At 56.0% G+C, this 12,113-nt stretch overlaps 1 protein-coding gene across 19 annotated transcripts in view; it reads right to left on the reverse strand.

The window, feature by feature from the left end:
• Nucleotides 1–12,113, reverse strand: part of LOC100346422 (ATP-binding cassette sub-family A member 17) — a 102,788-nt gene that overhangs the window by 20,485 nt on the left and 70,190 nt on the right. For all 19 annotated transcript variants that reach the window (XM_051836206.2, XM_051836204.2, XM_051836205.2 and 16 more), the window contains 2 exons: nucleotides 9,524–9,830; nucleotides 6,913–7,186 (listed from right to left, as the gene is read on the reverse strand). In XM_051836206.2, coding sequence (XP_051692166.2) covers nucleotides 6,913–7,186; nucleotides 9,524–9,830 — 581 coding nt within the window. The remainder of the gene's footprint in view (nucleotides 1–6,912; nucleotides 7,187–9,523; nucleotides 9,831–12,113) is intronic.

A 12,113-nucleotide genomic window follows, 5' to 3' on the forward strand; every position in this document is an offset into this window, starting at 1 on the left:
TCTCACTGCAGGGAGGGAAGGTGCACACACAGGCACAGGTGAGCTCTCACTGCAGGGAGGGAAGGTGCACACACAGGCACAGGTGAGCTCTCACTGCAGGGAGGGAAGGCGCACACACAGGTACAGGTACAGGTGAGCTGTCACTGCAGGGAGGGAAGGTGCACACACAGGTACAGGTACAGGTGAGCTGTCACTGCAGGGAGGGAAGGTGTACACACACAGGTACAGGTACAGGTGAGCTCTCACTGCAGGGAGGGAAGGTGCACACACAGGTACAGGCACAGGTGAGCTCTCAGTGCAGGGAGGGAAGGTGCACACACAGGCACAGGTGAGCTCTCACTGCAGGGAGGGAAGGCGCACACACAGGTACAGGTACAGGTGAGCTGTCACTGCAGGGAGGGAAGGTGCACACACAGGTACAGGTACAGGTGAGCTGTCACTGCAGGGAGGGAAGGTGTACACACACAGGTACAGGTACAGGTGAGCTCTCACTGCAGGGAGGGAAGGTGCACACACAGGTACAGGTACAGGTGAGCTGTCACTGCAGGGAGGGAAGGTGCACACACAGGCACAGGCACAGGTGAGCTGTCACTGCAGGGAGGGAAGGTGCACACACAGGTACAGGCACAGGTGAACTCTCACTGCAGGGAGGGAAGGTGCACACACAGGTACAGGTGAGCTCTCACTGCAGGGAGGGAAGGTGCACACACAGGCACAGGTGAGCTCTCACTGCAGGGAGGGAAGGTGCACACACAGGTACAGGTACAGGTGAGCTCTCACTGCAGGGAGGGAAGGTGCACACACAGGTACAGGCACAGGTGAGCTCTCAGTGCAGGGAGGGAAGGTGCACACACAGGTACAGGTGAGCTCTCACTGCAGGGAGGGAAGGTGCACACACAGGCACAGGTGAGCTCTCACTGCAGGGAGGGAAGGTGCACACACAGGCACAGGTGAGCTCTCACTGCAGGGAGGGAAGGTGCACACACAGGTACAGGTACAGGTGAGCTCTCACTGCAGGGAGGGAAGGTGCACACACAGGCACAGGTGAGCTCTCACTGCAGGGAGGGAAGGTGCACACACAGGTACAGGTACAGGTGAGCTCTCACTGCAGGGAGGGAAGGTGCACACACAGGTACAGGTACAGGTGAGCTCTCACTGCAGGGAGGGAAGGTGCACACACAGGCACAGGTGAGCTCTCACTGCAGGGAGGGAAGGTGCACACACAGGTACAGGTACAGGTGAGCTCTCACTGCAGGGAGGGAAGGTGCACACACAGGTACAGGTACAGGTGAGCTCTCACTGCAGGGAGGGAAGGTGCACACACAGGCACAGGTACAGGTGAGCTCTCACTGCAGGGAGGGAAGGTGCACACACAGGTACAGGTGAGCTCTCACTGCAGGGAGGGAAGGTGCACACACAGGTACAGGTACAGGTGAGCTCTCACTGCAGGGAGGGAAGGTGCACACACAGGTACAGGCACAGGTGAACTCTCACTGCAGGGAGGGAAGGTGTACACACAGGTACAGGTGAGCTCTCACTGCAGGGAGGGAAGGTGCACACACAGGTACAGGTACAGGTGAGCTCTCACTGCAGGGAGGGAAGGTGCACACACAGGTACAGGTACAGGTGAGCTCTCACTGCAGGGAGGGAAGGTGCACACACAGGTACAGGCACAGGTGAGCTCTCAGTGCAGGGAGGGAAGGTGCACACACAGGTACAGGTGAGCTCTCACTGCAGGGAGGGAAGGTGCACACACAGGCACAGGTGAGCTCTCACTGCAGGGAGGGAAGGTGCACACACAGGTACAGGCACAGGTGAGCTCTCACTGCAGGGAGGGAAGGTGCACACACAGGCACAGGTGAGCTCTCACTGCAGGGAGGGAAGGTGCACACACAGGTACAGGTACAGGTGAGCTCTCACTGCAGGGAGGGAAGGTGCACTCACAGGTACAGGTACAGGTGAGCTCTCACTGCAGGGAGGGAAGGTGCACACACAGGTACAGGCACAGGTGAGCTCTCACTGCAGGGAGGGAAGGTGCACACACAGGCACAGGTGAGCTCTCACTGCAGGGAGGGAAGGTGCACACACAGGCACAGGTGAGCTCTCACTGCAGGGAGGGAAGGTGCACACACAGGCACAGGTGAGCTCTCACTGCAGGGAGGGAAGGTGCACACACAGGTACAGGTACAGGTGAGCTCTCACTGCAGGGAGGGAAGGTGCACACACAGGCACAGGTGAGCTCTCACTGCAGGGAGGGAAGGTGCACACACAGGTACAGGTACAGGTGAGCTCTCACTGCAGGGAGGGAAGGTGCACACACAGGCACAGGTGAGCTCTCACTGCAGGGAGGGAAGGTGCACACACAGGTACAGGTACAGGTGAGCTCTCACTGCAGGGAGGGAAGGTGCACACACAGGTACAGGTACAGGTGAGCTCTCACTGCAGGGAGGGAAGGTGCACACACAGGCACAGGTACAGGTGAGCTCTCAGTGCAGGGAGGGAAGGTGCACACACAGGTACAGGTGAGCTCTCACTGCAGGGAGGGAAGGTGCACACACAGGTACAGGTACAGGTGAGCTCTCACTGCAGGGAGGGAAGGTGCACACACAGGTACAGGCACAGGTGAACTCTCACTGCAGGGAGGGAAGGTGCACACACAGGTACAGGTACAGGTGAGCTCTCACTGCAGGGAGGGAAGGTGTACACACAGGTACAGGTGAGCTCTCACTGCAGGGAGGGAAGGTGCACACACAGGTACAGGTACAGGTGAGCTCTCACTGCAGGGAGGGAAGGTGCACACACAGGTACAGGTGAGCTCTCACTGCAGGGAGGGAAGGTGCACACACAGGTACAGGCACAGGTGAGCTCTCACTGCAGGGAGGGAAGGTGCACACACAGGTACAGGTGAGCTCTCACTGCAGGGAGGGAAGGTGCACACACAGGCACAGGTGAGCTCTCACTGCAGGGAGGGAAGGTGCACACACAGGTACAGGCACAGGTGAGCTCTCACTGCAGGGAGGGAAGGTGCACACACAGGCACAGGTGAGCACTCACTGCAGGGAGGGAAGGTGCACACACAGGCACAGGTACAGGTGAGCTCTCACTGCAGGGAGGGAAGGTGCACACACAGGTACAGGTACAGGTGAGCTCTCACTGCAGGGAGGGAAGGTGCACACACAGGTACAGGCACAGGTGAACTCTCACTGCAGGGAGGGAAGGTGCACACACAGGTACAGGTACAGGTGAGCTCTCACTGCAGGGAGGGAAGGTGTACACACAGGTACAGGTGAGCTCTCACTGCAGGGAGGGAAGGTGCACACACAGGTACAGGTACAGGTGAGCTCTCACTGCAGGGAGGGAAGGTGCACACACAGGCACAGGTGAGCTCTCACTGCAGGGAGGGAAGGTGCACACACAGGCACAGGTGAGCTCTCACTGCAGGGAGGGAAAGTGCACACACAGGTACAGGCACAGGTGAGCTCTCACTGCAGGGAGGGAAGGTGCACACACAGGTACAGGTGAGCTCTCACTGCAGGGAGGGAAGGTGCACACACAGGCACAGGTGAGCTCTCACTGCAGGGAGGGAAGGTGCACACACAGGTACAGGCACAGGTGAGCTCTCACTGCAGGGAGGGAAGGTGCACACACAGGCACAGGTGAGCACTCACTGCAGGGAGGGAAGGTGCACACACAGGCACAGGTACAGGTGAGCTCTCACTGCAGGGAGGGAAGGTGCACACACAGGTACAGGTACAGGTGAGCTCTCACTGCAGGGAGGGAAGGTGCACACACAGGTACAGGTGAGCTCTCACTGCAGGGAGGGAAGGTGCACACACAGGCACAGGTGAGCTCTCACTGCAGGGAGGGAAGGTGCACACACAGGTACAGGTACAGGTGAGCTCTCACTGCAGGGAGGGAAGGTGCACACACAGGTACAGGTACAGGTGAGCTCTCACTGCAGGGAGGGAAGGTGCACACACAGGTACAGGCACAGGTGAGCTCTCACTGCAGGGAGGGAAGGTGCACACACAGGTACAGGCACAGGTGAGCTGTCACTGCAGGGAGGGAAGGTGCACACACAGGCACAGGCACAGGTGAGCTCTCACTGCAGGGAGGGAAGGTGCACACACAGGTACAGGTACAGGTGAGCTCTCACTGCAGGGAGGGAAGGTGCACACACAGGTACAGGCACAGGTGAGCTCTCACTGCAGGGAGGGAAGGCGCACACACAGGTACAGGTACAGGTGAGCTGTCACTGCAGGGAGGGAAGGTGCACACACAGGTACAGGCACAGGTGAGCTCTCACTGCAGGGAGGGAAGGTGCACACACAGGTACAGGTACAGGTGAGCTCTCACTGCAGGGAGGGAAGGTGTACACACACAGGTACAGGTACAGGTGAGCTCTCACTGCAGGGAGGGAAGGTGCACACACAGGTACAGGTACAGGTGAGCTGTCACTGCAGGGAGGGAAGGTGCACACACAGGCACAGGCACAGGTGAGCTGTCACTGCAGGGAGGGAAGGTGCACACACAGGTACAGGCACAGGTGAACTCTCACTGCAGGGAGGGAAGGTGCACACACAGGTACAGGTGAGCTCTCACTGCAGGGAGGGAAGGTGCACACACAGGCACAGGTGAGCTCTCACTGCAGGGAGGGAAGGTGCACACACAGGTACAGGTACAGGTGAGCTCTCACTGCAGGGAGGGAAGGTGCACACACAGGTACAGGCACAGGTGAGCTCTCAGTGCAGGGAGGGAAGGTGCACACACAGGTACAGGTACAGGTGAGCTCTCACTGCAGGGAGGGAAGGTGCACACACAGGCACAGGTGAGCTCTCACTGCAGGGAGGGAAGGTGCACACACAGGCACAGGTGAGCTCTCACTGCAGGGAGGGAAGGTGCACACACAGGTACAGGTGAGCTCTCACTGCAGGGAGGGAAGGTGCACACACAGGTACAGGTACAGGTGAGCTCTCACTGCAGGGAGGGAAGGTGCACACACAGGTACAGGCACAGGTGAGCTCTCACTGCAGGGAGGGAAGGTGCACACACAGGTACAGGCACAGGTGAGCTCTCACTGCAGGGAGGGAAGGTGCACACACAGGTACAGGTACAGGTGAGCTCTCACTGCAGGGAGGGAAGGTGCACACACAGGTACAGGCACAGGTGAGCTCTCACTGCAGGGAGGGAAGGTGCACACACAGGTACAGGTGAGCTCTCACTGCAGGGAGGGAAGGTGCACACACAGGTACAGGTACAGGTGAGCTCTCACTGCAGGGAGGGAAGGTGCACACACAGGTACAGGTGAGCTCTCACTGCAGGGAGGGAAGGTGCACACACAGGTACAGGTACAGGTGAGCTCTCACTGCAGGGAGGGAAGGTGCACACACAGGCACAGGTGAGCTCTCACTGCAGGGAGGGAAGGTGCACACACAGGTACAGGTATAACGTGAGCTCTCACTGCAGGGAGGGAAGGTGCACACACAGGCACAGGTGAGCTCTCACTGCAGGGAGGGAAGGTGCACACACAGATACAGGTACAGGTGAGCTCTCACTGCAGGGAGGGAAGGTGCACACACAGGTACAGGTACAGGTGAGCTCTCACTGCAGGGAGGGAAGGTGCACACACAGGCACAGGTACAGGTGAGCTCTCAGTGCAGGGAGGGAAGGTGCACACACAGGTACAGGTGAGCTCTCACTGCAGGGAGGGAAGGTGCACACACAGGTACAGGTACAGGTGAGCTCTCACTGCAGGGAGGGAAGGTGCACACACAGGTACAGGCACAGGTGAGCTCTCACTGCAGGGAGGGAAGGTGCACACACAGGTACAGGCACAGGTGAGCTCTCACTGCAGGGAGGGAAGGTGCACACACAGGTACAGGTGAGCTCTCACTGCAGGGAGGGAAGGTGCACACACAGGCACAGGTGAGCTCTCACTGCAGGGAGGGAAGGTGCACACACAGGTACAGGCACAGGTGAGCTCTCACTGCAGGGAGGGAAGGTGCACACACAGGCACAGGTGAGCACTCACTGCAGGGAGGGAAGGTGCACACACAGGCACAGGTACAGGTGAGCTCTCACTGCAGGGAGGGAAGGTGCACACACAGGTACAGGTACAGGTGAGCTCTCACTGCAGGGAGGGAAGGTGTACACACAGGTACAGGTGAGCTCTCACTGCAGGGAGGGAAGGTGCACACACAGGCACAGGTGAGCTCTCACTGCAGGGAGGGAAGGTGCACACACAGGTACAGGTGAGCTCTCACTGCAGGGAGGGAAGGTGCACACACAGGCACAGGTGAGCTCTCACTGCAGGGAGGGAAGGTGCACACACAGGTACAGGCACAGGTGAGCTCTCACTGCAGGGAGGGAAGGTGCACACACAGGCACAGGTGAGCACTCACTGCAGGGAGGGAAGGTGCACACACAGGTACAGGTACAGGTGAGCTCTCACTGCAGGAGGGAAGGTGCACACACAGGCACAGGTGAGCTCTCACTGCAGGGAGGGAAGGTGCACACACAGGCACAGGTACAGGTGAGCTCTCAGTGCAGGGAGGGAAGGTGCACACACAGGCACAGGTGAGCTCTCACTGCAGGGAGGGAAGGTGCACACACAGGTACAGGTACAGGTGAGCTCTCACTGCAGGGAGGGAAGGTGCACACACAGGTACAGGTACAGGTGAGCTCTCACTGCAGGGAGGGAAGGTGCACACACAGGTACAGGCACAGGTGAGCTCTCACTGCAGGGAGGGAAGGTGCACACACAGGTACAGGCACAGGTGAGCTCTCACTGCAGGGAGGGAAGGTGCACACACAGGTACAGGCACAGGTGAGCTCTCACTGCAGGGAGGGAAGGTGCACACACAGGTACAGGCACAGGTGAGCTCTCACTGCAGCGAGAGAAATTTCACGTACTGGTACAGGACACTCTCGGAGATCTCCGTCTCTGACTGAGGTTGAGGATGGTTGGAGGTGATTATCGAAGCCCTGTTACCAGAAAGCAATTTGAAGAGGAAATTGTCCACCAGGCTGAGAGCCAGGGCAGGGGAGTGGTACGCCTGGTTGTTGAACAGCGCAGTCACTATGGTTTGGTTCCCATCGTCTTTGAAGGAGGCTGCCACAAGGTAGAATTTATTAAAATTCTCGGGTTCCTCTTTTGCCTTTTTCAGTAGGAATGTCTCTAGAGAACCTAGATGGGAACATGACATGCAGCATGGCAAGAATTACGGGCAGTGTCACACCAGCTCAGCCTGCTGCCCGCCCCTACCTGCTGCGCCTCCTGGGCTCATCACGACCCCTGCCACACCCACATCCAATCCATGCCCCATTGGGAGCTCTAGTCAGTCTCCAAGTCTTGTCTCTTCCTCTTGTCACTCTCAATTCTGTCCACCTTCTCCAGGTCCACACCCCGTCATCATCATCTCTGCCAGGACTCCGTGGGCTCTACCGAAGCCCCTCGCAATCTACCGAGAGCACATATCTGACAGCATCACAGCCCACCCACAACACCCAGAGATCCTCCACGGCCCTCCCAGCAAAGCCAAATCTCTGCACATTTACTGCCTGCCACGGCTTGGGTGTGGCTGGTCCCCTTTGAAATTCATGCTGAAACTTGGTCCCCGTGTGAGTGCTGAGATGTGACGAGCTCTGTAAGAGGTGTTTGGGCCACAAGGGTCTTTCATGCTGCTCTTATGGGAGTGCGTGACCTCTCAAGGCAGGGTGGGGGTGCCTCTTACGTGGCGGGGGTGGTTAAAAAGTGGGCTCTGCTTCCTTGGCTTTCTATTGGTGCTTCTCTCACCAGATGAGCCCTTCTGCCCTCCGGCCAGGTCAAGCTCATGGAGCAACAGGAGGCCCTCCTCCAAAGCCGAGCAGGGACCAGGGCTGCCCACTGGACTTCCCAGCCTTCAGAACTATGAGCAAAATAAACTTCTCATCTGTATGAATCACCCAGTCTGTGGTACGCCGATACAGTGACAAAAGCAGACTGAGACACGGAGGACAAAGACCCGGGCTCTAAGCCTCGTGTCTGTTCCAGCCACAGCTGAGGACTCATGCTGTTTGGAATGTTCTCTGTGTCGCTTTCCCTTTCCAACGGCCAATTCCTACTCAGACCCCAGGCTCTGACCCTCCAAGGCTTTCTTTCTGTAGCCATGGTGCTGTCAGATGTTCACAGACTTCTCTAGAAGCTCCTTGGGGACTGGTAGTCATGTTACTCGTCATGTAATCCCAGCACACAGGTCACATGGGCAAATGGGATGTTTGGTGCTGGAAGGGACCTTCAGTCCCAAAGATGTCGTGACAACAGCGCCACAGGGCAAGAAGCTCACTGGGCGCCACCGGCACAAACTGCTCCGTGGGCAACATCCTCCTGGGCTCAGAGGTGGAGTGCACAGTGAGAAAAACCGTTTTGCTCATTGTGTTCTGCAACTGATCTCTTTATTTAAAAAACGTAATCACCCCAAAGTTTAACTGAATCAAAATAATACATGAATTTGATTTCAAGTCGGAGACTTACATGAGACGGGAGGAGCAGCGGTGCCCTTCCCTGCCACATCCCTCCTCAGTGCCTGCTCGTCAGAGGCGACCCCTTCCCGTGCATCAGTCAGCGTCCCCCCAGGTTGCTAAGCAGCACTTTTTTGGTTAATGTCTTATTATGGAAGCAACAACCTTGTTCTTTTGTGATCATTGCCAACCCCATCCCCCGCTTACCCTTCCCACGAGAGTTAAATCACAATTTTGGTTACATCATTCGTCAGCTTTGATATTATTATGACCAAGCAAGGATTTTTCACAGCTGGACTAAGTCGTCTATTGTGTTTCCTCTTTGTACAATTCTCCCCGTTATCATGTCTCTCTTTTCTCATTTGCTCAGTTTTCTTTACATGCACACCATCAACTCACCCACAGCCCTGGACAGACATGCAAATCTCCTTTCAAAACATTCAGACACAAAGGACGATTCGCTGGTTTCATCTGTGGCATGACACTGTCGTTTCTAAGAACTTTCCCTTCCCTGTCATTTGGGGTCTGAAGGGTGTTTTTCTTTTTCTTTTTTTTTTTTAATTTTTTTTTTTTTTTGACAGGCAGAGTGGACAGTGAGAGAGAGAGACAGAGAGAAAGGTCTTCCTTTTGCCGTTGGTTCACCCTCCAATGGCCGCCGCGGCCGACGCGCTGCGGCTGGCGCACCGCGCTGATCCGATGGCAGGAGCCAGGAGCCATGTGCTTTTCCTGGTCTCCCATGGGGTGCAGGGCCCAAGCACTAGGGCCATCCTCCACTGCACTCCCTGGCCACAGCAGAGAGCTGGCCTGGAAGAGGGGCAACCGGGACAGAATCCGGCGCCCCAACCGGGACTAGAACCCCGTGTGCCGGCGCCGCAAGGCGGAGGATTAGCCTAGTGAGCCGCGGCGCCAGCTTGAAGGGTGTTTTTCTGAGGCTTCTGACTGCTCAGTCTGACTTCAGTGAGCAGAACGTGGCCGAGAGGAGAATGATCAGCGTGTGCCATGCCCTCCTTCGCCTGACGCTTACCTGGGACCTCCAGGGGAACCTGCCCCTGGGCCACAAGCATGTCTGCAAAGCGTTCTGAAAGCTGAGGGTCCAACCTGGGGTTCTGAGGAACAGAGAATGGAACGACGGTCCGGCCGTATGCTTTCAGAGTCAGCGCCAGGGGGACGCTTGCCATGCTCCTTTCTTTGAAGCTGAAGAGGAAGAGGCTTAACACAATGACCAGCAGAGGCACCAGGACCTGCATCGACAGCATCAGCATCCAGCCGCGCCAGGAGTGCATTGCTTTCTTCAGGAGCATGGCGAGGAACTGCTGGCACAGAAGACGGAACTACAAGAAAGAAGGGCGGACACAGCACCAACATGGCCACAGGCACGGCGCATGCCCAGCTGTATTCCCTTAGAACAGGCCTCGCTAGCTTTCCAATATTGTTAAACATACACTTCAAATTAAATTATTTGAATATGATTATTCAATTATTAAATATGATTTGACTGATACTTAATGGAGGAAAGCAAAGGCACATATTAGAAAGAGGTTGGAAGACTAGCCTAAATAGGTCTCAAATGTAAGCAACATATATATTTTTATAAACATATGTATATACGTATTTTTTTAATTTGACAGGCAGAGTTAGACAGTGAGAGAGAGAGACAGAGAGAAAGGTCTTCCTTCCGTTGGTTCACCCCCTAAATGGCTGCTACGGCCGGCGCTGCGCCGATCCAAAGTCAGGAGCCAGGAGCTTCTCCTGGTCTCCCATGTGGGTGCAGGGCCCAAGCACCTGGGCCATCCTCCACTTCCCTCCCAGGCCATAGCAGAGAGCTGGACTGGAAGAGGAACAACTGGGACTAGAACCTGACGCCCATATGGTATGCTGGTGCTTCAGGTGGAGGATTAACCAAGTGAGCCACGGAGCCGGCCCCAAACATATATATATATATATATATATATATATATATATATATATATATATTTTTTTTTTTTTTTTTTGACAGGCAGAGTGGACAGTGAGAGAGAGAGACAGAGAGAAAGGTCTTCCTTTGCCGTTGGTTCACCCTCCAATGGCCGCCGCGGCCGGCGCACCACGCTGATCCGATGGCAGGAGCCAGGAGCCAAGTGCTTTTCCTGGTCTCCCATGGGGTGCAGGGCCCAAGCACCTGGGCCATCCTCCACTGCACTCCCTGGCCACAGCAGAGAGCTGGCCTGGAAGAGGGGCAACCGGGACAGAATCCGGCGCCCCAACTGGGACTAGAACTCGGTGTGCCGGCGCCACTAGGCGGAGGATTAGCCTAGTGAGCCGCGGCGCCGGCCCCAAACATATATTTTTATAAACAATCTACAGAACATATATTTTTACCTACAAGACTTGCAAAATTAAAAAAAAGATTTATTTTATTTATTTGAAAGAGTTACAGAGAGAGGTAGAGACAGAGAGAGAGGACTTGCAAAATTTCAAACTTGATGGGAATGTGGGGAAAATGTCACTGTTGGTGTGGTCTTAATGAACTGCCACTTTTTATCTGGATACATAAAATTTAGTTTAACCTTGAAGTTGCACTTGTATGCATACAGGACCCACGCACAAAGACAGTCCATGCCAAAGAATGCATTACTGTGCACTGAGTCAGGCTGCAGGGGAGAGAGACGGCCGAGGTTGGTACTGCCCTCTCACCTCGGCTTCCCCGAGGTTGGTCCTGCGCTCTCTCCTCGGCTTTCCCGAGGTTGGTCCTGCGCTCTCTCCTCAGCTTCCCCAGGTTGGTCCTGCGCTCTCTCCTCGGCTTCCCCAGGTTGGTACTGCCCTCTCTCCTCGGCTTCCCCAGGTTGGTACTGCCCTCTCTCCTCGGCTTCCCTGTGGTGCTGCCTGTAGGGCCTTCAGGACTCAGGTGCCAGTGTTCCTTATGCACAAGTCTATCTGTGGAAGTTCTCTGAGAAGAACCCTGGTGGCCAGGTCTGAGGCAAGTATTCTAGGTTCCTGGCCCAAAATTTCAATAAACACCAAAAAGTCTGTCAACACCCTCTTAGGTTTCTGCACTCAACACGACGGAGCCTGCGTCCACCTCACATTCGTCAAGGCCCCACTGCCCATGTCTGCGGCTGGACTGAGAAAGAGCTACCAGGAAGACACAAGAACTGTCTCCCAAAACAGAGCTTGGTCAAGGGGAGCCCAGACAAACACCGAGGAACAGCCTCTTGTACAGGAGTAGGGGCTGGCCTGGATGACCCCAAGACCTTTCCCAGTGTGGAGGCTCCATGCATTCCAGCTTCCCCTTTAATAGACGATTCAAGATTATGAAGCAATGAAATTAATCTCTCACTCGTAAGAGTTCAATTCCCAGCTGCTCCACTTCTGATCCAGCTCCCTGACCATGTTCCTGGGAAAGCAGTGGAGGATGGCCCAATTGCTTGGGCCCTTGCACCTATGTGGGAGATCTGGAAAAAGCTCTTGGCTCCTAGCTTCGGCTTGACCTCATCCTGGCCATTGTGGACATCGGGGAGTGAACCAGCAGATGGAAGACCTCTCTCTGTCTCTGACTCTCTGTCTCTGCCTCTCTCTCTCTCTCTGCCTCTGCCTCTGCCTCTCTGTAACTCTGCCTTTCAAATAAATAAGTAAAT

Source organism: Oryctolagus cuniculus, chromosome 19 (assembly GCF_964237555.1).
Source record: "Oryctolagus cuniculus chromosome 19, mOryCun1.1, whole genome shotgun sequence".
In the NCBI taxonomy this organism is placed as follows: domain Eukaryota; kingdom Metazoa; phylum Chordata; class Mammalia; order Lagomorpha; family Leporidae; genus Oryctolagus; species Oryctolagus cuniculus.